This window comes from Strongyloides ratti (genome assembly GCF_001040885.1).
Source record: "Strongyloides ratti genome assembly S_ratti_ED321, chromosome : 1".
Lineage (NCBI taxonomy): Eukaryota > Metazoa > Nematoda > Chromadorea > Rhabditida > Strongyloididae > Strongyloides > Strongyloides ratti.
Window position 1 is genome coordinate 2382181 of NC_037307.1, and position 26327 is coordinate 2408507.

A 26327-nucleotide genomic window follows, 5' to 3' on the forward strand; every position below is an offset into this window, starting at 1 on the left:
AAAAATATGTTTTTTTTTTTCAATTGATCAAATTTAAACAAAAAAAAAAATTTTTTTTAAATAATATGTTAATATTTTAATTGAATATATATATAATAATAATAATAAATATATATATACATTTTAAACTTATGTTTATAATATTTTCATAAGACACATGCTAATCATATGGTTAATAATAGTGTAAAAATTTAAGCATAGACCGATGTTGATTAATAAAAGTGATTTTAATGTTTATATGTTATAGATAAGTAGGAAGTATTAATTCTATTGGTGATTGATACATTAACGATGCATTTTACTATATTTTTTTACATATGATTTTTGGTTTATTTATTGATTTGATATTTTTATAATTTATTAAATTCAATCAATTTTAGTATTTCACTTAGTATATTATATTTGAATTTCAAAATTCTTTAAATTATCTAAATTTTTTGAAAATATTTATTGCCTATTATTGGCTAATATAAACTCCTCTGATGTCTTTTATATCAAATGAGGGTTTAGGCTCAAATCATCCATCTATTCAATTAAATCAAAATCAAGATTTTTCTGCTCTCCTAAATTCTGGACAGGTTTCTGGAAATTTATTAACTTCATTAAATAATGGATCAACTTTGCTTCAACCAACAAATAACAATCAACATACATTGAATGATTTAAGCACAATATTTTTTCAACAACAACTATTGAGTCAGTTACAACAAAATAGTGGAAATGGTAGTCAAAGTAGTTTCATTGGGACTGGTAATGGACAGGTTGGAAATATAATAACAAACACAAATTCATCTAATAATGCAACGATTTATCAACAATTATTAAATCAACAACATCAACAACAACAACAACAACAAAATAGTTTACTGTTAAATGCTGCTGCGGCACAAAATCAGCAACCATCATTATCACAATTATTACAATTACAACAGGCTCAAGCTCAAGTTCAAAATCAATTACAAAATTGTGGAAATTTACAAAATTCATCATTACAAACACAAAACATTCCACAATATAATTCTGCATTTAAAACTCAAACACCAATACCACAACCAACACAACAACAAGGAAATATTAATCCAACACTTCTTCAACAATTAATAAATGCAGGTGTATCACCAACAATACTTGCAAAATTAATATCTGGAAATAGCCAACCAACTAATCAGATAAATTATTCACCAGCTACGGCAACTCAAACAAATTTATTACTTCAACAACAATTACATTTAGCTAATCAACCACAAATGCAACAAAATCTTCAACAACAAATTAATAAAATGATTGAAGCACATAAACAACAACAATTAGCTGAAAAAAGAGCTATGGAAGAAAGGCACATGTTAAATCAATTATTAGCAGCAGCAAATCAAAGTAACACTGTTAATGTTTCATTATCATTACCATTTCCAACTGGTAATAATAATATAACACAACAATTACAAGGATTATCTACAGAAGAAGAAACACAAAAATTAATAAAAGAATATATGCTTAAACAATCTAGTGGTGGTCTAAGTACACCTCTAATAACACAAAAAAATCATCAACAATTACAACAACAACAACAACATCAAACACCTCAGGTATTAGTTAGTGCTGGAAATGGATTGATAAATGGATTACAGCATCAATCATTATTACAACAACCTTCACAACAACTTTCTGCAACAATAAATCTACCTCAATCAATTTCTATTCCACAATCTACCTCATCAACAACTCCATTACCAAAAGATCCAAATTCTGTTCAATTATTAAAAGATCCAAAATTTGTTACAAATCATATACAACAAATAATTAATAGAAATGAAGAAATTATTGAACAAAGTCCTGTATTAGCTAGACGACGACCATACTATAGACAACCATCAAATACATCAATACTTGATAGTCAAATGACAAATTCATCTAATCGTTCAAGTTTTAGTGATAAAGAATCACCAACAAATCAAATTAATTCAGGAGGAATAGAATTTAATCAAACAATAAATTCTAATTCAATAGATTCATCCATAAGACAGACATCCTCAATAGAAATGGTTAATAATATTCCTGTAACATCATTACCATCTGGTACAAGTAATGGAAGTTTAACAAATGGTCAACCATTTATTAGAAATCTTGATAAAATTCATCCACGAGGTTTTGCATGTGAATTTTGTAATCTTTTATTTCCTAATAAAGCTGGCCTTCAAGCACATTCATTCCGTTGTAGTAGAAATGAGGAAGGTGAAAGTAGTATTAAAGATTCTTCTATAAGTATGTTTTAATTTTTATAATATATATTTCTTTTTTTTTTAAATTAAAATTTTTTAGATTCAGGAAATGTTGTATCATCAGCGAATATATCACTTTCAAATAATAATAATAATGATAATGATATACCATCATCTACTTTAACTATTAATTCAAATCCATTAAAACAACAAGAAAATGATAATAAATGTTCTTCAAATTTAACTACACAATCTTCATTAATAGGAAATTCATTAAAACGTTCATTTCCTACTATTGATTTTATGGCTGAAGATGTTATAAAAAATCTTCCATTTAAAATTTTTAAAATGAAAGATCTTCGACAAATGAGTGAACAAAGTTTTTCTGAATTTGCAGCAGAGGCAAAAAATATTATTCCTGCTATTGATCAAGGATTACTTAAACCAGGTGATGATGAAAATGTTTTAATTGAATTACGTACAAAAATGCTTAAACATGCTATAAAAAAAGCTGCTGATTATGATACAAATATTGATGAAAATACATGGAGTAATTTATTAAAATCTAATAATAATAATATTCAACAACAAACATCTTCTGGTGATTTAATTCAACAACCAATACCAAATATAATTGATGAAACAAAAAATGATAATAATAATAAAATTAATGATATTAATAATATTGTTAGAAATAATGGATTATTATCAGATAATGATACAATAAATCAACCATTAATAGATACATTAAGCCTTTCACCTTCAACTCATCAAAATATTAAAACGGCTGTTGAAACTGCTGTATCTTATGTTAGACAAAATGTCTCATCACATATGCCTTATGCTGTTACAATAAATAATTTACCTACAGAAAATGATGGAAATAAAAATTTAAATGATTCACAAGATGGTAGAAATTCATTGTCAGGTAAACATCGTTTAAGAAATATTACATCAGAAACTTATCTTTGTCTTAATACTATTCCTGTTCATGAGGAACAATTAGATACACAAAGTAGTTTTTTTTCTAAATGGAAAGTACCACAACCTGAAGATAATAATTTTTCGCAATATTTAAAATCATGTAATTTAAAAACAAGAACAGGAAATAAGAATACATATGAATATACAACTGCAAAAGGTGATATTAATTGTTTAAAAATGACACATAGTACTTATTGGTATCAATCAAAAAGTATTAATGATAAAAATATTAAAAAAGATTCATCAGAAGATAGTTGTATTAAAGAAGTAGTTGAATTAATACCAGTAACAGAAGAAAATAAGAAACAAGAAATATCTATACAACCAACTAGTAATGGATATACTTTATCTTCAAATATATCACCAACAACATCAGAAAGTAGTGAAAAATCTTTTACAATAACAAAACCACCACCAACATCAAATGATAATAGTAAAAGAATAAGAATTGAAAGTTCAAATGGTTTAGCTGGTTATAAGACAGATGAAGTTTATGTTTATGTTAGAGGACGTGGTCGTGGAAGATATGTTTGTGAAAGATGTGGTATAAGATGTAAAAAACCATCAATGTTAAAAAAACATTTAAATTCACATACTGATATTAGACCATTTAAATGTATACAATGTAGTTTTAGTTTTAAAACTAAAGGAAATTTAACAAAACATTTACTTTCTAAAGCACATTCTAGAAAATTAGCTGAACAAAAAAGTGGTATTGAATTACCAGATCAACCAACAACATCATATAATAATGTATTATTTTGTGATGAAGGACAATTACAAATTATTACAGAAGATCCCTCTGAAGCTGCTGATATTGTTAAAATGGGTAAACATGAGGCAGCTTTTATGAATATTGATAATGAATCTGATGATGACGATGAAAATCGTAATGCTCCTGTTTATGAAAGAAATATTTATCGTAAGTATGGGCAAGAAGTTATTATACAAGATCGTCGTGCTCATACACCACCATCATTATGGTGTAATCCTGTAGTACCAGAAGATACTCCAACATGGGGTGAACCAGAATTTAATAGATCATGTCAATCAGCACCACCAGCATCATTTAGTGAAAATGATGTTGAAGTTGATGAAGATAATAAAAAACAACAAGATTTTCAAAGAACAATACAACGTATTAGAAATGAATCAATGTCTATGACGTCTTTTTTAGACGATAAGTCTTTTGCTAATACAAATAATATAATTATTCGTGAAAATAACAAGCATCAGAATTCTTGTAGTATTAAAAATAATATTAATGATGGAAATAATGAATATCAAACAAATGGACAAATAAATAATATTAAATTAAATGTATCAAATAATTTAACTACTACAAATGATTCTTTTTTAGTAAAAGACGTTAATGAATATGCTTGTGATATATGTGAAAAAAAATTTAGAAAAGAACAAGAATGGATATTACATCAACATACACATACAATTGAAAAAAATTCACATAGAGTTAAAAATTATTATTGTCCAAAATGTAGAACATGTACAAGAAGTAAAACATCAATGATAAAACATATTGAAGCATTTCATACATTAAATGCATCAAATATAAAAAATTTATTTTTAGATAAATTAGGAAATGGTGATGATATATCAATGAGTGGTCATGTATCACCTAATGAAAATTCATCAAATTCATCAACTTCTAGTACCCCAACATATAATATAAATAATGGTAGTAGAACATTTTTATGTAATGATTGTAATAAAGGTTTTCGTACACATGGTGTATTAGCTAAGCATTTACGATCACAGCAACATATCACAAAAATGAGTATATTAGGAAAATTAAATGAAGATCAAACATGTGCTTTAAGAAGAAATCCACATTGTTTAACAAAAGTTGATACTAAAGATTGTGATGCAGCTCGTCAAAGTATTATTTCTAAAGCAAATGAAATATTAGAAGATGAGAGAAATGGAACAATGCCTGTGATGACAGTAATTGCTACTGATAACAAATGATAAACCAATTTTTTTTTTTATTTTATGTCACACATTAGTACTGCACTAGTCAATTTTTTTTTCTTTTTTACAATTTTCAAAGATATAATTTGTGGAACGAATGTATCTTTATTGTATATTGTTAATTATATACATATATGTAAAAGAAAATTTATGTTTATAAAAAAGAACAAAATGATTAAAAAAAAACAACATAGTTACTGGTTTAATTAAAGAAAACTGCTATTTTCAAATATATAAATATATATATTAATATATATGTCTTATTAGATTTTTTAGAAAAAAAAAAGAAAAATTTACAACTGTCAATTATTTTGATCTCTGGCGTCAAAGCTTAATTGTAAATGAAAATTTATAATCGTTAGAATATTTTTTTGTTATAAAATTTAAATATTTTTATTAATAAATTGTTATTAAAAATCATAATTTTTTTGAGACAAATATACTTTTTAAAAATTATCATAAAGTATTATACTTCAATATGATCATCTGATTCTGAATAACTAAAAATACTAAAATTATCTCCAAATATATAAGCATTATTATAAGCTTGTAAATTAAAATGTAAAGTTTGTTGGTGGAATCTTTTACAAAATAAAAAAATTTCTTTTGCATCTTTCTTAGATTGGCATAAAATTTCACCACAAAAACCATCACTACTTTCAATCATAATCTTATCTTTACATAATAATATTTTACAAATTTTATTCCATTTAACTTTTTTACACTCCACTGACATTTGTTTATAATTGGTATTCCATAAAACTATTCCTTCATCAGATATGGCAAATGTTATATTTATAATTTCATTTTTTCTTATTATCATTCTAAGAAAATATAGATGAGCATTTAAAGAAAATGTAGTATTATTTGTAATTTCTTCACAAAATTTTTTCATTGCTATTACTTTATTATTTATATTATGTTGTAAATTTAATTGATCGAGACTATTTTTAATAAAAAGTATACCACGAAATTTAAGAATCCATGCTGGAAAATATTTATGATAAGGTAATTTATTTGAATCATTTCCATGTCCATCAGCCAAAATAATATGATATATAAAATACCAGTATAATTCTTCATTACAAAGTGAATAGATATGTTGATTTTGGAGAAAATTATTTCTTAATTGAAGATAATAGTGTCGTAAGACAATTTGACAACGAATTAATGAAATATTTTGAGTAAAATATTTTATTCTCATATATAATGTTATAACACCATCTGAGTTTTTACCATACTTTTGCAACTAAAAATATATGGTATTATTTATATTATAGAGTATACTTAAAAAAAAAAAAACTTACATCTAGTAAATGTGAATACATTTTTAATGCTTTGCATAATTTTATTTCATTTTCAATAAAATAATATTCATATTGCTTTTTGTTGGCACAACTTTCATCACTAAATATTGTATTCCTTACAGATAATCCCATATATGCTAAATCTTGAATACCTAAATAAGTACAACATTTCTTGTAAACTTCAGTAACAAAACAATTTTCATCAGCAACAACGGGAATGATTTGTTTATCACAAGTATAAATAAGAAGAAAAATACTATTCTCAGATAATCTATCAATATCTATATTTTCAACAATTTCAACATAACTATTCCATGAGATAGCAGAATCGGCTGATGAAGTAGATGTTCCTTTCTTATATTTAGAAAATAAATTAATCATCCTAACAAACAATTATCTTTAATTAAAAATAATACTTTTTTTTTTATTTACTTTTCTTATATTCTAATTATATACATATTAGTATGCCATAAAAAAACATCTCAGTACCCAGCAGGAGCCATTTATTCAAATCTCTAGGAAGCATACTCATTTTACAAGACTGAATTACACAGCCCGTATCCAATAACAGGTTGATTGTATCTCAAGTTATCTTTGCGCTTTGTTTTTATCGATATTTCTCAGCCTTAAGTATTAGTTACTATATTTCTTATCGGTAAACAAAAAGTTTTGTGTTTTATGAGAAAACACCTTTTTTTTTATAAATGTTTTGACAATTATAATTGACAAGTTTTATTTTTGATAATTTATCTTACTCTATTTTATATTAGTGGTTGTCAGTAAAAATTTAATAATAAGAAAAAAAAATAAGAAAAAAAAAATATTAATTAAATTATGGAAGTATTAAATTTATAAATATATATAAAAGTTTAAAACTTTTTAAATGTAACATTTTTATCTCTTTTCAAAACTTTATGGTATCTTATTTTTAAATTAAAAAATTATATATAACATTTAACACTATTTGGTATTTTAAAAATATTTACTATAATATAAACATTATATTATTTTTATTATTATTAAATTTCTCTTTATCAATTTTTACTTAATATTTTAATTAAAAAATATTCTTGAAATTTATTTAATATTTATAATAAAATAATTTTTAAGTAATTAAGAAAAATATTTTGAATATTTTTATACCATTTTATAACAACTTATTACTAATCTAGTGATATCATTATGATAACATTATTGCTATGTAAAAAATTGTAGTAAGAAATTATTTAATGTATTAAGATAAAATGAATGCTTAACATTAGCAAAGTGGAAATTTTTCTAGTATATAATTATTGATCTAGTAATGTGATTTAAAAGCTATATTTTTATTAATTTGATTTATAAAAATTTAGAGTATGATGAAAAAAATGCCAACCATAATAAATTTTACCACTTATAATAAATAACCAATGGTAAAAATAAACTAACTTTTTATTTAGTAGTATGTTAATTAAAAAAAAAGTTATAGTTATTATCAAAAGTTTATAATGTTTTTTGTCATTCTTTCTAATTGTTATAATCAATGTTTTGAAAAAAATTTGGTAAATATTATTTTTGTATATGATAACAATCAAAATATTTTATAAATTTGTATTTGTTAAAAACTTTCTGTTTTTCAATTATATTATATTCAAATTTTTTAATTTATTTATTGTAGTATTTTGTCAATATATTTTATATCATATATATAAAGTTAGTTGATATATTCATATGACTGTTTTGTTACTAAATGTTGGTTTATTGTTCAACTAATATTATTTTATTTCCATGATATTAAATTAATCAGTTTAACAAAAACATTCCTTTTTAATTTTATTTATTCGACATTGGAATTTTTTCGTTATTGTTAAAAATAAAAATGCCCCACAACTACTTTCAAAATATATAGATATATTAATATATGCTATGCTGCTAGAATTGTCAGACTTCTTTAATAGCATAGACATACTTTTCACATTATAAATACATTATTTAATACGAAATCTTCATATAGATTGAAATATTTATTTGTCCTGAGGTAAAAAGTTGCATGAAAAAAATAGCTTATGACATTGTGATATATTAAAATAATAAATTTTTACTAACACAAAGTTGATAAGCATATCTATTTAACATTTTACAAAGATCAAAAATTTCATTACCCCTAATTAAAAAAAAACAAATTACAATACTTTTATTTTTTAAATTTTTTAGGACAAGTATGCTGGTGTTTTGAACAATGGTGGTGTCTTCGATGATGAGAACATATCTTATCTTTAATTGTACTTAATTTTGATGGATAACTATCCCAATTTTTTTCGTACGATCTTGAACGAGAACGATGTTTTTTGTCATCTTTTCTAGTGTCATTAGGACTACGACTACCACGACGATGTCTTTTTGAGTGACTTTTTAAATCATTAATCTTTTCTGAAGTTGAATATTTCCCACTTTTATCTCTTGCATAATTTCCTTTATCACCAATTCCAATTTTTTTATCAATAGATGTTTGTATTGGTATTGGTATTCTTGGAAGTAATGTTCCATAAAAATCAAGGTTTGTTAGTAAATTCTTTAACATTTCTCCTATTGTTATTTCACCTTTATTTCTGGATCTTATTAATATAACATCTTTATCATGTAAATAAGGTTCAAACCAATCATACAAATCCTTAGGTGGTTGACAATACCGAATATATAAAAATCCGATAGCTCTTAGATAAGTATTTTGATCATTATTAATCATGGAAACGATTTGTTTTCTAGTTAATTTTAAAGTAAATAATTTGTATAATAAACAAAATGCAGTAGTTACTCTTCCACCAGCTGAAACACCTCGTACTCCTATACATGAAGAATTTGGATTTCGAGAACCATGTTCCCATGGTTCTAAATATTTAACTTTTTTAATTATTTCATCTTGTACTTGATGAAAAGTTGTTAGTGAGTGAAGATACTCTTTCCAATATACACTTTCTATTATATTTGTATAGAGTAAATTATTGAGATTCATTGTTTGTCTATTACCATATTCAGGCAATGTATTATTACCGCGTGTTATCTTCTAAATTATATACTTCAATTATTTAAATTTAATATTTATGTAAAAAATACCTGTATATTTGGAATAGCTGAGTCATTTGGATCATCTTCATATTCTACTTCATATTTGTCCATATTTAAAAAAAATAATTTAATTTCACAATAACATGAAAATGTCTTTATTAGTAATTGTCTTCAACTTTTCTATATACTTTCACCATCTTCAGATGACGTAGGCCGCGCCGTTATCAGTATTTTGGAATTATGTATAAACTTTTGATGCGATGCAAATAATCGTGAACTTTATATTTTAAAGTCGATTCCCTGTATTTTAGGGTTGCCAAATGTTTCATTACTCATCCATTTATTTGTAGTTAGCATTTGATTAACCTTTGGATATATAAATTCAATAAGCATTTCTAAATTTTTCTATGTATTTTTTTAATAATGTTTCTAACAATTGATTAATGCTAAATTTTAATGGTTGACGCGCGTACGTTTATTATCTATAAGATTAATATGCATATGTATATATGTGCTTTTCTTCTTGCTTTATACATAAAAATAACTTTATTTTTTTATTGCTAATTTAGGAAGTGGAGTTAAGAAGTCAAAAAAAAAAAATTAATTCTGTCAATATTGACATAGTACTAGCGGTAATATTATTTAGAAAAAAACCTTTATTTGTATGCTTGTTTTCCTACTTCATTTGTTTTTTTTTTTTTTTTTTGAGTTGTTTCATCAATACTATATATCCATCGAAATGTGTATATGTATTTTAACGCTTATGAGGATTGTATCTTTATGTTATTGTTATTATTTATAGATAGGATATTATAGAAAAAACAAAATATGACTGCTGCGCAAGTTGCTAATATGGAATCTGATGAAGAAAGTCTTTATCCAATTGCAGTATTAATTGATGAATTGAGAAATGAAGATGTTCAATTAAGATTAAATTCAATAAGGAAATTATCAATCATTGCTTTAGCGTTAGGAGCTGAAAGAACAAGACTTGAACTTATTCCTTTCTTGACAGGTTTGTTTAGAAATATTTTTTTATAAATATTAGTTAAATTATTTTATTAATTTTTTTTTAAGATACTATCTATGATGAAGATGAGGTTCTTCTTGCTTTAGCCGACCAATTAGGCAATTTTACAGCTCTTGTTGGTGGACCAAGTTTTGTACATTCACTCTTGCCACCTTTAGAAAATCTAGCTAACATTGAAGAAACTGTTGTTCGTGAGAAAGCTGTTGAATCTTTAATAAGAGTAGCTGAAAAACATTCACCACAATCGTTGGAAGAAAACTTTATACCAATGCTTCTTCGTTTAGCTACAGGTGAATGGTTTACCTCGAGATGTTCTGCTTGTGGACTTTTTTCTGTTGCTTACAAGAGAGCATCACCTGCAGTAAAGACAGAGCTCCGTGGAGCTTTTAAAAATTTATGCGCAGATGATACACCTATGGTAAGAAGAGCTGCTGTATCAAAATTAAGTGAATTTGCCCGTGTAATGGAAGTTGATTTTTTGAGAGATGAATTTTTACCTGTATTTTTGAACATGTCTCTTGATGAACAAGACACTGTAAGATTATTAGTTGTTGAAGCTGGAATTACTCTTGCTGAAATATTAAAAAAAGAAGGAAAATTCCCTAATGGTTTAAAAGATGCTCTTTTGAGTCTTGTTGGTGATAGATCATGGAAAGTTAGATTTATGGCTGCTGAAAAATTCCCAGATCTTCTTAGTTCTGTTTCTGTAGAATCTATGAATGATTTTATGCGTGCCTATATATTACTATTAAAAGATCAAGAAGCTGAAGTTAGAGGTGCTGCTGCTAGTAAATTAGAAGCTGTTTGTGGTAAATTGCCAGAGGAAGGACGTTTAACATTTCTTCTTAATGATATTTTACCTGTAATAAAAGATTTGGTTGGAGATTTAAATCATCATGTGAAGACTAGTTTGGCATCAGTTATAATGGGGTTGGCTCCATTATTTGGTTCACAAAATACTACTGATCATTTATTACCAATATACTTACAATTGCTTAGAGACGAGACTGCCGAAGTCAGACTTAACATTATATCATCTCTTGATAAAATTAGTAATCTTGTTGGTATGGGAGAATTGACTAATTCTTTACTTCCTGCAATTAATGAATTAGCAGAAGATGGTAAATGGAGGGTCAGATTAGCTATTGTTGATTATATGCCATTGTTGGCGGATCAACTCGGAACAAGTTTCTTTGAAGAAAAATTACTTCCACTTTGTGTACAATGGCTTAGTGATAACGTATTTGCTATACGTCAAGCAACTTGTAACATACTTAAAAAACTTGGAGAGAAATTTGGAGCAGAATGGGTTATAACAAAGATTCTTCCAACTGTAAATGATTTGTCAAAACATTCTAATTATCTTCATAGAATGACATGCCTTTTCTGTCTTAAAAGCATTTCATCTGTCCTTGATCAAAATCAAGTAACTCAACATGTACTTCCAATGTTAACTAAACTTTCAGATGACAAAGTATCTAATGTTAGGTTTAATGTAGCAAAAACATGTGTTCCTGTTGGAAATGTAGTTGCAAAAGTAAAACTAGATACTGAAATTAAGTCTATACTATCAAAACTTGTAAATGATGAAGATTTTGATGTACGATACTTTGCAGAAGAGTCAATATCTGCTTTAAATCTCTCAATTTAATATTCAATGAGTATAATATAACACATTTATTAACATTAAATTATAAATAATTATTATTGCGTATATCTGTCTATGAGATGTGCTCCTTCTGATATTCATATATTTAAATTTTTGTTAATATTATTTTTTTTTTTAAATACGGTTTATGTTCTATTTTTATAATAGATATATAAGTACCGAGAAAGACTACTTCCTTTTTTTTTGTTATAGAATATCAATAATGTCAATTTTTATGTAACATATTGGCACTATCTCATTGTGGAGTTTTATGACGGGAATTTAATTTCCCTTTTAAGTCTTTTTTTTTACATATATTTCAATATCCCAGAATAGGTTTTTTTTTCCTGAGATATTTCTTTTTTAGTGTATTTTAATTTTTAATGATAATTTTGTAATTAAAATAAATGGTTTTTGTATATGTTTCTATTTTTATTCTAATATTTTTTTTTTCGATTCAATAAGAGATATTGAAAATAAAGATGTAAAAACTAAAGCTATAATACATTTTTTTTTATAAATTAGATAAATAATTTTTCTTTTTAAATTGTTTTTTTTACATAAGGATTAATATTTGAATAATAACTTTGAAGGAATTTATGAGTTTTTGGATTATCTAGTGATTCGAAATCTTCATTACATTCTTTACATAGGAATTTTGCTGGGAATTGATATTTCTTAAAGTTAGGATCTTCTGAATCATGTCCCTTAATTCTGTTATTGACAATATTATGTGCTTTCCATAAGTACAAATATGTATCTTCTTTTGTTTTCATATGATCTTCAATTTTAAATTTTCTTCCAGTCATTTCAATGAAATGTTTTTTACAATATTCACAACCAAAGAATTCTTCAACCCAACCCCTAATAGAATATATAATTGGAATTGGATCAAAATCACCATTTACAGGTGCATCGTTGTAAGCTGATACAGTAATTGTATGGAAAAGTGTCCAAAGACCACATGTATAACCTCTGTATCTTGGTTCTGTACCTTTACAATGTTCCCAATCAGCATCATCAGCAAAAGGATTATCAAATTTTTGTTCATATTTTTTAAATTCATTTACCCAATCATCAAGTGTCAAAGAATTTTCCATCATTTTAATTGTCAAAAATTGCTTAAGATTGAAAAATATTTGTTTTGCCTTTGAAGAATTTTCGAGAATTTTAACACTAGTGTTATCTGATCCATTTTTTGTATATCCTGGATAATAATCATTAAGCATATTAACAAAATTATATAATGCCGTCAAACTATTGCCTGTCAAATTTTGCCCAACCAACTCAATTTCATTTGTTAAAGCATATTTGATAGCTTTCAACATATCACTTTCAGAGACAAAATATTTTGGTTGGCAAAGTTCAGGGGAAGTGTTACAATCAACAGAGGAACGATTAATACGATCTGGGGTATGATTAATAATTGTGTCAACCATATTATCAGCATTAAAGAATGAATCAAGTTCACCAGAAATCATTTTTCTAAAATCTGATACAAAAATAGGTTTTTTATCACCACGTTTAATTATTGTTACAGCTGGAAATGTTTGTACATCAAATGCTGCAGCAAGTGGATGACTTTTATCACTTCTTTTAATTATTACTTTATTTGAATAATAACTAAGATCAAGGAGAACCTAAAAAAAAAGAAAGAAAATATTTTTCAATATGAATATAAAAAAAAAACAACAACATACTAATGATCCTAATAAATCATTTTTTTCATTATCAAAAAGAATGGCCATAGTTGAAATATTTTCATTTAAGCCATTCCATAACTGACTAAATCTTGAAATTTCTCCAATATATTCAAAATTTGGCCAATTATCATAATTTTTAGTATGTTGTTCTCTTATTACATATTCTGTTATTTGTTTTCGCATACTCGCAATATTATGATATGCTTTAAATTTCATACCATTATCAGAAACTTTTGAATTTTTTTCAAAATATTTTATTGTTGGTAATGATCGTATATTATGTATAGTACAAATTGGTAAATTATAACTATCAGCACAATTAATAGCAGCAAGTTTAATAACATTTTTCCATTTTTTAATATCATCAGCCAACTCAACATACATTGGAGCATAATTACGACAATGCCCACACCAATCAGCATAAAATTCTACAATAAAAGCTGAACAATCTTCTTTTCCATCACAATAAATTGTATCATTAAATGTTGCAGCATCTAATTGAATAACATAATCTTCATTTGTATATAATGTAGCATGTGTTCCTTTTGGTTCAGTTGTATGATCAGCTACCTCTGCTAAAGTACATGTTATATGTAGGAAAATTAAGTGTAAAAATAATTTTATATAATACACTTGCATAATAAAAAAATTACAATAAATTAATTAAAAAATTTCTTTTTTTTTCCTTTATAAATGTCTATAAAAATAAATATTATTTTGCATATTTATTAATTTTTTTATGAAAAAAAAAGAAGATACATAAATCTTATTTTTATTATTAAAATAGAAGTAAAGTAATAAATATTTTTATAAAAAAACAAAAATAGATCAACATAAAAAAAAATGTAGTAACATTTTGCAAATGTTAAATAATTTAAAAAAATTATTATAAAAATTTATTAAAGTAAATAATTATTAATTTAGTCCTGTAATTTTAATAAATAATTATATTTATTAAACTATTTTATCACGAAAGATAAATAAATAGTAAAACTAGATATTTGTTTCAACAATTTTAATTATCCATAAAATATTATGAAATGAAATTATTTAAAATATCCTATTTTTCTATAACCCTTTTAGAATATCAATTTGTATCAAAATCTTAACTTAAAAATAAACTAATGTATAACTTTTTCATTGTATAAGATGAGGACATTGATAATCACAGTTAGTTTATGTCTTAAAGTTGTATTAAAAGATATAAAAATCATTGGACATAGAGGGATACGTGACAGGCACGTCTTGTCTTTAACCTTTAATACAAAGAAATTTATAATAAATATATTTTTAAATATTAGAAGTTAAAAATTTATTAAATTAACTTAAATTTTACAAGTGGTATCACTAACCCCTATAAAAAAATAAATTATAATAAAAATTACAAAACTCAATTATTTAATAAAAATATTTTTTAAAACACGTATCACAAGACTCAATAATTTTTAAAACTGTAAAAAATCTCTAATTTTTTACATTTAATATTTCATAATATATAATAGTCCTAAGCGCCAACAATCATATAACTATTAAATTTGAGGTCGCGATTTCAAAGATTACAAAATAAAACCAAAAATTACAATAAAAATATTTATTCTTTTACACTTGAAATAATACTTATTTCTAACATTATAAAATAAAAATTTAATGATGTTATATTTAAAAAAAAAAAAAGAAAAAAATAGTAAAAAAATTATTTTATTAAGAATATTTAATAATCTTTATCTAATAAGAGTTAAACTTTTGTGTAATAACATAAGGTTAGTGCAAAGTGTTTGATAAATATTTGAAAAGTAACATGTTTGATGATAAATAAATGTAAAACTAAAAGAAGGAAAACAAAAAGAGATTTCTGAATAATGTATATTTATACTCATATACTTTAATATAGTAATTTATATGTACGTGTTAATTTATATTTTATTATATTATGGTAAGAAGTAATATTTATATATATATTTATAAATATTCTAAATATCATATATATATTTTAAATAAGTTTCATTTTATAGAAATATTTTTATAATAAAAAATTTTATATTATAATAAAAATGTGTTTAGAAATACAGGTGATCAAGATGTAACAATAGATTATTCCATAAATATTACACCTGTAGATTAATATTTAATATAGAGATCAAAAAAAGACAATATTATCCTTATATTTAAAATATAAAATTTCTATTTACAAAGCTACAAACAATTGTTAGTTGAAAATAAATTTTTTTTTATATCTTATTTAGAAATGATTTATTGTTATTTTATTTATATTTTAATGAGAAAATTTGGGATAGAAGAAAAGTGTTTAGTCACAATATTTTGATTAGATATATTATCTATTTATTCTTTTTAATTCTATAAAATCTAATGTGTGTGTTATTGTAAAAGAGATTATTATTCTAATTCAAATAATCATTATGTTCCTTCAATTGAAAAAATTTTTTATTATATAGTTAATAATCATAGTCAATTTATTTAATTCTTCAATATGTTTAATTAAAACCAAAATAGCAACTAGATCCCAGTTATTGACATTTCACTCAACTTATCATGCTTATTATTTATTACAAATAATATATATATATCTATATTTTTGTTGATTTATCATATAAAATTACAGATGTAGTAAATTAAGATACATTTTTAATGTATAATTTGTAAAAATTAATTTACTACAATTTTATGAAAAAAAAATTCTTGGAATGAAAATATTTTATAAAATAGGAATGACTAAATTTAACTAAAACCTTTAATATATTTATTATTTATTATTATAAATTGAAATAAAACTAATTAATAAAGAATATATTTCATTAAGGAAATATATTTATTAATTTTAATATATTAATATTACAACAAGTTAAGCTAATTATTAAAATTTTAGTATTACTAGCTAAATAGAAATTTATTTTTACAATATTAATTTTACTATTTTCATGATTATATTTTTATATACATTGAATTTACTAAGAATTAATAATGTAATAATAATAATTCTAGAAATACAAGCACTTTTAATATAATAAATCATGTTAAAAAAATATTATTTTTCATATTAAAATATTTAGACTTTTTTTAATACCATAATCGTCTTAGACAAAATTTATCAAATTTCTAAAGTTCATAAATAAAAAGAAATTTATTTTATATAAAAAAAAATTAATTAGAAATATATTATTTATGTCAGATGAAATAATAAATATATTTATTCCAACTAACTCTTTAAAAATTATATGGATAATCAATTAAGACAAATTTATATATCATTAGAAAAAGATTAAGAAAAAAAAAGTAGAATAAATAATTGCACTAAATAAAAATATTTTATCTTAAGCTTGTTGCTTATGTTTTATATAATAATAAAATTATAAAATATTTTTCATGGAAATATTATTAAAATATTAAATAATAAAAATATTAATTAATTAATTGAAAAATTCAATTAAAAATAAAGTAATTAAATAAAAACTAATTTTAAAACTTGTATATTTTTAGAGAAATTTAACTACTTAAAATAATTTCATTAATAGGTTAAAATAATTATTTACAATATTCTAAAACATATTAACAAAATTATTAAATACATAATAAATTCTGAAAAAGAAATATATTTTCTATTTTTAATTAATTTATCAAAATAAATTAGTATATTCAAGAATGAATTAATAGAATTTTATCTATCATTAAAAAAAAATTTTTTTTTTCTTTAAAAATAAATATATACAAAATTACAATCAAAATTTTTTATATTAAAATTCCAGTAGAAGGAAATAAAAATACAATTCAAAAATTGGTTGAAAAATTAAGTATTATTATTTTGTAATACTACAACAATAACACTTTATATAAAAATGCTTTAATTACCTGCAAACACTAGTATGTTTGTTTTTAAAAATACAATAGACAAGAAAACTGATTTTTACTACTTTTTTTAAATAATTTAAATATCATAATTATTTTTTCTATAGTATAAATAAAATAAAAATTAGTAGAATGATAAATAAATTTCTGCTCTAAAATTTGAGATTAGTTTATAAGTTTTTTTTTGTCAACAACTTCACTATATTGTTTTTATACTTAAATAATAAATTTAAATATAATCCTGAATAGTTAAGTTTTAGGAATGTATATCATATAAAAATTACATATTTGTTTAATGGTAGTAATTTTTAAAATTCTTATTATAATTGTTAATATTTAGAAAAAAATTTTAAAAATATATACTAATGATAAATATTTTAACCTATTATTAATGTTAAAAACTTTAAATTTCAAATTGTTTAAATAGTATGATTCATCAAAGTTAATTAAATAAAAATAATTTTTTGTAAGAAATAAATATAAATTTTTTAAAAAAAAATAATGAGATTTTATTTTTAAACTGATTGAAGTTATTTTTTATAGTTAAACAATTAAAATACATTATTTTACATAAAAAATAGAACACTCTTTTTCTATAAATATTGAAAAAAAAATAAACAAAAGTTAGATATAGTAAAAATCCTATTGTAAATAATTAAATAAAGTACAGTAATAAATAAAATAGAAATTTTTATATGAGATGATAACGTTTTAGATTTTAGTTTTAAAAATGTTAATTTTTAAAGTAAGACTAATTAATTAAAATAATTAGTATTAGACATTAAATTAGACTATTTTTTTTTTCAACACAAAACAAAAAGTATATTTTTCATAGAATGAGAAAATTTTTAAGATTATTTGTATATAAATTTTCTTGTAAATAGGGTTAAATAATTTGTGACATTGACATTTACTTAAAGTTCAAATATTGTATGAATTTTACAAACAATATCAAGAAAAAATGTTGTCTTTTCTATTTGAGATCATGTTCTAATTTTCACGTTTATATGAATATCAATTTTACAAGTTTTTATTTACCTTAATTTATCTTAAAATCATATTTATTGAAGAGATATGTTACACCCATACTCAAAATGATAACTTTCTCTAATGCAATCTAAGAAGATAACGCATACATTTTGGTGTACTGATTTTTATGTTGTTTTTAAAAGAATTTGGAAATATGCACTTCACCACAATATTCGGTATAAGAGAAAGATTTAAATTTATTTAACGTTTTTTTTGATTTTTTTAAGGCTATTTTTGAATCTATATTTATAAAAATTAGAAAAAATATATGTTAAAAATTATTTAAAAATTATTTCTTTCGTTTTATTTATGTTTTTTTAACGTTAAAAAATTTGATTTACATAAAATGATTTGATATCTTATTATTTGAATGGGACATTAATTATAAAAATTTTTTAATATAATATTATGTTATAGGGATTAAAAAAAATGGCTGAGACCGCTCCACTTGTCCAACCTGTCCAAGTTTATGGTCGTAAGGTTTGTTTTATTAAAAAATTTTTCAATATCAATTTAAATTAATTTTTTTTAGAAGACTGCTACCGCTGTTGCTTTTGCTAGAGCCGGAAAAGGACTTATTACTGTTAACGGACGTCCACTTAATGAAGTCAGACCAGAAGGACTTAGATTGAAACTCCAAGAACCACTTCTTATTGTTGGAGAAGATAAATTCAATGGAATTAATCTTAAAGTTAATGTTAGAGGAGGTGGTCATGTTTCACAAGTATATGCTATCCGTCAAGCAATGGCTAAAGCTCTTGTTGCCTTCTATCAAAAGAATGTTGATGAACAATCCAAAACTGAACTTAAAGAACGTTTTAGTGAATACGATAAAGCTCTTTTGGTAGCTGATCCACGTAGACGTGAACCAAAGAAGTTCGGTGGTCCATCTGCTCGTGCTCGTTACCAAAAATCTTACCGTTAATTTCCATTTTTGTTGGGTTTGTTGTTGGAGTTTATATTGAGTGTTCTTTAAATACTCTTATAAATAAATATGTTAACATAAACATTGTTTTATCTGTTTTCAACATAAAATTTGATTTATTTGCTACAAATAATAATTAGTACACTCTTGACAATCACATAATTTTTTTTTGCATATATATTGATAATTAATTTTCTAGTAGTATATAATTAGGTATCGTTTAAAATTTTATAATATCGTTTTTTTTATAAAAAAAAAGTATTAAAAGAGACAGTTTAAAGTTTATTAATTAAAAATAAATACTTTTTTGTAAAAATTAAATAATAGAAATTATGTACGAACTTGAAAATTTCCAGCTTTCGTTACATATTTAACTCCTTTAAACGGTTTATAATTTTCACCGAATATATCAAGACGATTGACTTTTAATCCTGATATCGCCAACTGACTAATTTTAAATTTAACAGTTATAATAGGAGATTCAAGAGTTGATGTACCACTGATACTTACAGACCCTTTTATATTTGGTGGTTTTCCAGTTTCAATTTTACCAATATTCCATTGAAATAAATGTGTAATTGGATCATATGTATATTTACCATGAGTTGGAGTAAGATTACAATTTACCAAGTTTTTAGGCATAACAATTTCTAAAATGACATCTTCTAAAATTTTCCCCATAGATTGTTTTGGACCTACTGTTAATTCTAGACGTCCCAAAGTAGGAGTTAGATTAATATTATGTTTAACATATATTGGTATTGCTACTAAACTTTGTGAACCAACACGATATGACAATAAATTAAAATTTCCATCTGGAGGTATAAAAGATAACACTTTTTCATTTTCCCATTTTCTAAATCTTATACAAGGATGAAATGATACATCATCTAAAATTCTTGGATTCATTAATGTCATTGATAAATCAGGCATTCCACTAAGTTTACAACATACTTCAATGTGCCCAAGAATTTCAGCTGATACAATTGAACCATGTTTATCTATTATGCAATCTATCTCTTCAATAACATCAAAATAAGTTTCATTATTGTTATATTTTACATCAGCTCTCCTCCATGGAACATTTGATAATTGTCCTATTGGTAATTTTTCAGATATATTAGTTTTTCCAGTAACAGTATTTGTAATATTTCTAAAGAAATTTGGTGGTTTTATTAATTCTTGAAGAATATTTAATTCTGTTGCAAGTGGAAAACCATTATCAAGCATTTCATCTAATAATTCAAAAACAATAACTATGTTTTCTTTTATCACAGTATCAGAACAATCATTAAAATATTCTTTAAGTGTTTGAATAACTCTATGCAAAAATTCAATAACCATTAATGGTGGAGTTTCTGTTGTTGTGACAGCAATGAGATATAAATTATTGTGGTAAACATTAATTAAATAATGATGAGGTGTTGCAATTACTGGAAGGACATCTTCAGGACATGACACTTTTTTTTGTGCTTCATAAAAATAATCACAAATAGAACGATGAATAACTGATTTCCAATGTTTTTCAAGAATTATATCACTATAAAAAATATATATATTTTTTTAATTGTTAAACATACCATACATTATTTACAATGAAAAGAGAATTTAACATTTTATAATTAACTTTTATTTCTGTGTATATCTGTTAATATAATATATTTTGTGCCGTACTTAACCTAGTCATATGACGGAACACCAAAAACAGATATTTTAAAGCAAACAAATATTCCAAATGAGAAGCTTTAAAGATAGATTGTTCTTATCAAATATAAGATTAAATTTTTCCTTTAAAATGATAAATTATTAGATACTCAACAATAACTAGCTTCAATTATTGATTACTCATATGTAAAATTTTGATGTAACATAAAAATACTATTTTTGCAATTAAAAAAACTTTTTTTTTGGCAAAATATTAATAATTTTCATTTATAATATTTATAAGCATTACAAAACTTTCAACTTTTAATAATATCACTTTTTAATATTAGATAAGATTATTACTATCTTAATTAAAATATTTTTTTTCATAATTAGATATTGATAATTTTTTCATAAAAAAAATAAATTAAAATTGCTATAAAAAAACATAAGATTTTATGTATATTTGAAAAAGTTTTTATACAATATTTAAAGTAATCAAAGAAAAGAATAAAAATATTTTTATATTTTAATTTTAAAAGTATCATTAACTTTGTAAAAACAAATTAATCAGTTTAATTATTTGTTAATATTATTTTATAATAAAAACAACTATTATTGATATATTTTCAACCGGATTTTTGATTAAAAAATTAACTTGTCACTTAAAATTAATGTTTTTTAATTTTTCCACAAAAACAGAATTACTTTTTAATATATGATAATTATTTTTAAACACATAATTTTGTATTATTTGTTGTAAAATTAAGAAGGAAATTTGAAATATATAAAAAAAAACAATTTTGTTTGTACAAGAAATATTTTTAAAAAAAAAGGTAAAATTATTGTAAACCTATAAGTATTTCATTTTTACTTGAAAATTTGGATACTAAACTTGAAACACTTTATATACATTAATCGTACCATTAATATATTTTAAATAATAAGTTATTTTTAAAAAATTATGCTATCTATCATAATATATATAAAATAATTTGAAACTTATTATAATTTATGCAACATTTTTTTTTCTAATATTTTTCTAGGATTGGAAAGTTTGTCATTTTTCTTCAAATGATAAACTTGTTCTTGAAATAGGAAAATTAATGTTTTTGTTTGATGATAAACATTAATATTTTCTATAGTATTCTTAATGTTTTAATCTCTTAATCTCCTGAATAAATATGTAGAAACATTTTTAGTTTTAAAAGAAATTATTTACATTTTGTTTTTTTAGCATTTTAAAAAATTTAAAGTCAAAAATTATTTTTTTATTTGTTGATATTATAAAAATGATTGTTCATATAAAATATTTTAAATTTTATGGTTTTAAAATAGCAATTTTTTATGATTTTTTTATTCTTTGATATAGAATAACTTTTTTGTTAATATTAAAGAAAAGTTTTATTTTCTTACAACTTTTTTAAAGATTATATAAAAATTTAATGTTTTTATATATAAATATAAAATAAGTTTATTAAATTAATTTTTTGTTATATATTATTTGATATATATATATATATATATAAATTTAAGATAATTATATTTTTGTCTTATATATAAGAAAGATGTTTTGATCGTTTGAATGCTCGAATTGTTATTATTAGTGCTAAGGTACTCATAACAAAAGTTCGATATCAACAAAGGGCATATGATGACAAAAACCCCCACGGATTATCAATGACCAGTGATTAGTCTTACTGATGTCCTTTATCAACTAATTTTAAAAAATATTTTCTTTTTTTTTATTTATTTTGTAAAGATAATTTAAAAATATTTGTTATAATATTAAACTTTTTAGTTTATTTATATAAAAGTAAAATTAAAATTATGATTTTAATTGATAAAATTTTGAATACTCTAATTGATATATTATTAAGAATAAATTGTATAAACAGAAGTTATAAAAGTATAGTAGTCTCAAAAAATTTTAATTTTATTTAAATCTAAATAGCTTAGGATAAATTCATAATTGTGTAAATATAAAAATTTTTATTTTTCAATAAAAAAAAAATATCTTTGTAATATTATAATAACGATTTATACATTTATGGTTATGCAAACATCAATTATAAATATAAGAATATAACAATCCAAAAAGTATTTATTGAAAGATTTAAGAAAATAAAGTTTGTAGATTTAAAAAATCATTTTTTTTAGGTGTAACTACTTAGATTTGAATTGATTTGATAATCACTAAATGTTTCAACAACTTAATTATCAAATAAAAATGAAATAAGAAGATTTTTAATAATTTTAATAAAAACTTTAATTTTACAAAAACTATTTTAGATACTTTGTGAAGTAGTTTTTGGCATACAAGTTTGATTAAATTGAATTATAATAATTTAATATAATTGTATCATTGATATTTCTTGAAATATTACTTTTTTATCAAAATTTTCTTAGTTTAAAAAAATATTAAATTGATTATTTTTCCAACAAATATAAGTTATTAAAAAAATATTAATTATTTTTTTTCATAAATTTGCAATATACATATTTATTTATTATATATAAATTGTAATTTATTATAACACTAAGTAAATTTATTTAACTCATATCAATTGTGATATATTTAATACTAATTGTGGTAAAATTATTTATGTTTATTTTTTGTTTTAATGATAAATGTTCCTTTTAAAAGTTATGTACATATTTATTTATTAATTTGATATATAAATTAAATAGTTCTAATTTGTTGGCTCCGTAACTATTTAAATATTATGGTCTGATAAGTTCTTTTTTGATACATCATTTTATAGTTAATTAGAAAAACTATAAAAAATATATAAATTTTATGGTTACTTTTTATCATAACAAAATAATTATTTACTGGAGAGAGAGAGAAGATATATTAGACATATTAATAATGATTTAAGTGACGTAAACAAAATAAATAATAAACAATAAAAAGTAAACATTTTATCATAAAATGAAACTTTAGTAATACTTTTAATGTAATAATCATTATGAATTGAATGACAGCACAAAATCTACTTTAGATCAAAAAAATATGGAAAAGAATATTGTAGTGAAAAGGAAAAAATTTAAAAAAGTTTCCGGAGGTATAAAAAGTTGAAAGACTTTGTAAAGTTTTCAGGTTTTTTTTTTATAATTTAATACTTAAAAATAAAATATATATAAATATTATGTAATAGATAGGTAAAAAAAGATTTATATTATTTGAAAAATTTTGATTTATTATATTTTAAAACATTTGCTCCTGATATTTGTTTAATTTTTATGTTTTTTAACTTTAAAATTACAAAGAGTTAAAATTAATTTTCTAAATAAACAACAAAATGTTTTTTAAAGTATGGGAATAAAGTTTTGTTTCTTATATTTTTTTTTCAATAACAGTTTTGTTTTTTTTATCAGATAATGAGAAAGATTTAATTTTATTTAAACCATTTAAATTTAGTAATAAATTTTTTTTTTTATAAAATCTTAAAGAATTATGTATAAAATATTATTATAGTGGTGTTAAATATCTTAATGAAAATTATTCAATTAATAAAATGAATTTTTATGACTCTCAATATTACTTAATTTTGTAGTGCTTTTTAACATTGATAAAATTTTAACATCCAAGGACTATGTAAAATTTATAATGAATATTACCTAAACTGTTATTTATTTTCTTTTTTTTTTAACATGACTAAGTCAAAAAAAAAAAATGTCAGATATACTTAAAAATTAAATAAAGTTAAAGAAGATGTTGAATCATTGATGTATAATAGTCATAGATTTTTTCAAAACTCAATAAAACTTATAGTAGAAAATATCATATTCTTTGCAAATTTTGAAGCAACAAATAGCTTTCTTTTTTTGTACAAAAGAATATTATATTGTATTGTGAGAAATATTACTTGAAGACAATAGAATATGGTAGATGAAATCGATTACATTGTATGATGTCATAATGCGATTATTTTATGAAATAACATTGACCACATTGAATAATAATAAATTAATAAACTGAAAGAGTTTTGAATTATATTTGCAGCAATGGTATTTCATTCATATGTTATTCACAACTATAATTTATTCTTTAAAAATTTAACAATAAAAATGGTAGAAGAAATGTCTATTTTAAAACATAAATTCAAGTACTTTAAAATATTAGAAAACCAATGAAGTTATAAAAAATGTTATTTTTGGTATTTGATATAATGATTTTTTTTTTAAATGTATCAATGAATAATAATTTTTCTATTACAACACTATAAAAAAAAAATTTAATTATTATTTTTATTTATATATTAAAATGTATTTGCAAAAAATAAATACAATTAAATTATGTAATCTATTTCAAATATTTCCTTTTTATTTAATATTTACTAATATACCATTTGCTGCTTGTAATATACTATATTTTTCTCACCACACTATTGAGTATACCACATCAACTGTTGTTATTCATATAGTAGTTTTCGATTATACTATTTAAAATAATTTTTATAATGTATTAGATATTGTTGGAACCCTTATTATAATATATACGCTTGAAAATTATTTACACATTTTTTTTTTATGATAAAAAAAAATTTTTTTGAGTAAACAAAATTAATAAAAAAAAAAAAGAGAAAACTTATGAATTTAATATTGTATATATAAGTAAAAATTTTTTTTTAAAATAAACCTGTGAATAAAATTAAAAGTATCCTAAAATTATAGATAAAAAAAAACTTGTTTAATCAAAGAAAATGTTAAAAAAAATATATTCAATTAATGATAAAAAAAAATAATATTACAGGTATTTATAAAAGAAACATTTGATAGTTATTGCATAATTTTAAGTAATCTTAAAATAGTTTTACTATACTGGCAATCATATTAAATAGATGTTTCTTTTGTCATTTAAAAAACCCCTAATGTTACATATATATATATATATAAAATTTCAATTCTCTAATCACATCGTCTTTTCATCAAATCAT

The 26327-nt window shown here is 22.2% G+C and overlaps 7 protein-coding genes across 7 annotated transcripts; 3 read left to right on the top strand and 4 right to left on the bottom strand.

The window, feature by feature from the left end:
* Positions 1 to 482: 482 nt before the first annotated feature.
* SRAE_1000074400 (Schnurri) lies at positions 483 to 5189 on the top strand (the record flags this gene model as incomplete). Its single annotated transcript, XM_024647613.1, has 2 exons — positions 483 to 2262; positions 2320 to 5189. The coding sequence occupies 2 exons, from the start codon at positions 483 to 485 to the stop codon at positions 5187 to 5189; spliced, it is 4650 nt and encodes a 1549-aa protein (XP_024501673.1).
* Positions 5190 to 5658: 469 nt separating this feature from the next.
* On the bottom strand, positions 5659 to 6880 carry SRAE_1000074500 (Protein expanded; the record flags this gene model as incomplete). The annotated part of the gene is made up of 2 exons (XM_024647614.1): positions 5659 to 6441; positions 6500 to 6880. The coding sequence occupies 2 exons, from the start codon at positions 6878 to 6880 to the stop codon at positions 5659 to 5661; spliced, it is 1164 nt and encodes a 387-aa protein (XP_024501674.1).
* Positions 6881 to 8672: 1792 nt separating this feature from the next.
* Positions 8673 to 9655, bottom strand: SRAE_1000074600 (Pre-mRNA-splicing factor 38B; the record flags this gene model as incomplete). Its single annotated transcript, XM_024647615.1, has 3 exons — positions 8673 to 9454; positions 9506 to 9542; positions 9593 to 9655. The coding sequence occupies 3 exons, from the start codon at positions 9653 to 9655 to the stop codon at positions 8673 to 8675; spliced, it is 882 nt and encodes a 293-aa protein (XP_024501675.1).
* A 717-nt stretch (positions 9656 to 10372) lies between these two features.
* Positions 10373 to 12225, top strand: SRAE_1000074700 (Serine/threonine-protein phosphatase 2A 65 kDa regulatory subunit A alpha; the record flags this gene model as incomplete). Its single annotated transcript, XM_024647616.1, has 2 exons — positions 10373 to 10559; positions 10622 to 12225. The coding sequence occupies 2 exons, from the start codon at positions 10373 to 10375 to the stop codon at positions 12223 to 12225; spliced, it is 1791 nt and encodes a 596-aa protein (XP_024501676.1).
* A 539-nt stretch (positions 12226 to 12764) lies between these two features.
* Positions 12765 to 14564, bottom strand: SRAE_1000074800 (Thioredoxin family and Thioredoxin-like fold domain and Thioredoxin domain and ERV/ALR sulfhydryl oxidase domain-containing protein; the record flags this gene model as incomplete). Its single annotated transcript, XM_024647617.1, has 2 exons — positions 12765 to 13862; positions 13923 to 14564. 2 exons carry the CDS (start codon positions 14562 to 14564, stop codon positions 12765 to 12767), a joined length of 1740 nt encoding a protein of 579 aa, XP_024501677.1.
* A 4680-nt stretch (positions 14565 to 19244) lies between these two features.
* Positions 19245 to 19740, top strand: SRAE_1000074900 (40S ribosomal protein S16; the record flags this gene model as incomplete). The annotated part of the gene is made up of 2 exons (XM_024647618.1): positions 19245 to 19295; positions 19348 to 19740. 2 exons carry the CDS (start codon positions 19245 to 19247, stop codon positions 19738 to 19740), a joined length of 444 nt encoding a protein of 147 aa, XP_024501678.1.
* A 330-nt stretch (positions 19741 to 20070) lies between these two features.
* Positions 20071 to 21355, bottom strand: SRAE_1000075000 (AP-3 complex subunit mu-2; the record flags this gene model as incomplete). Its single annotated transcript, XM_024647620.1, has 2 exons — positions 20071 to 21280; positions 21321 to 21355. 2 exons carry the CDS (start codon positions 21353 to 21355, stop codon positions 20071 to 20073), a joined length of 1245 nt encoding a protein of 414 aa, XP_024501679.1.
* Positions 21356 to 26327: the final 4972 nt, after the last annotated feature.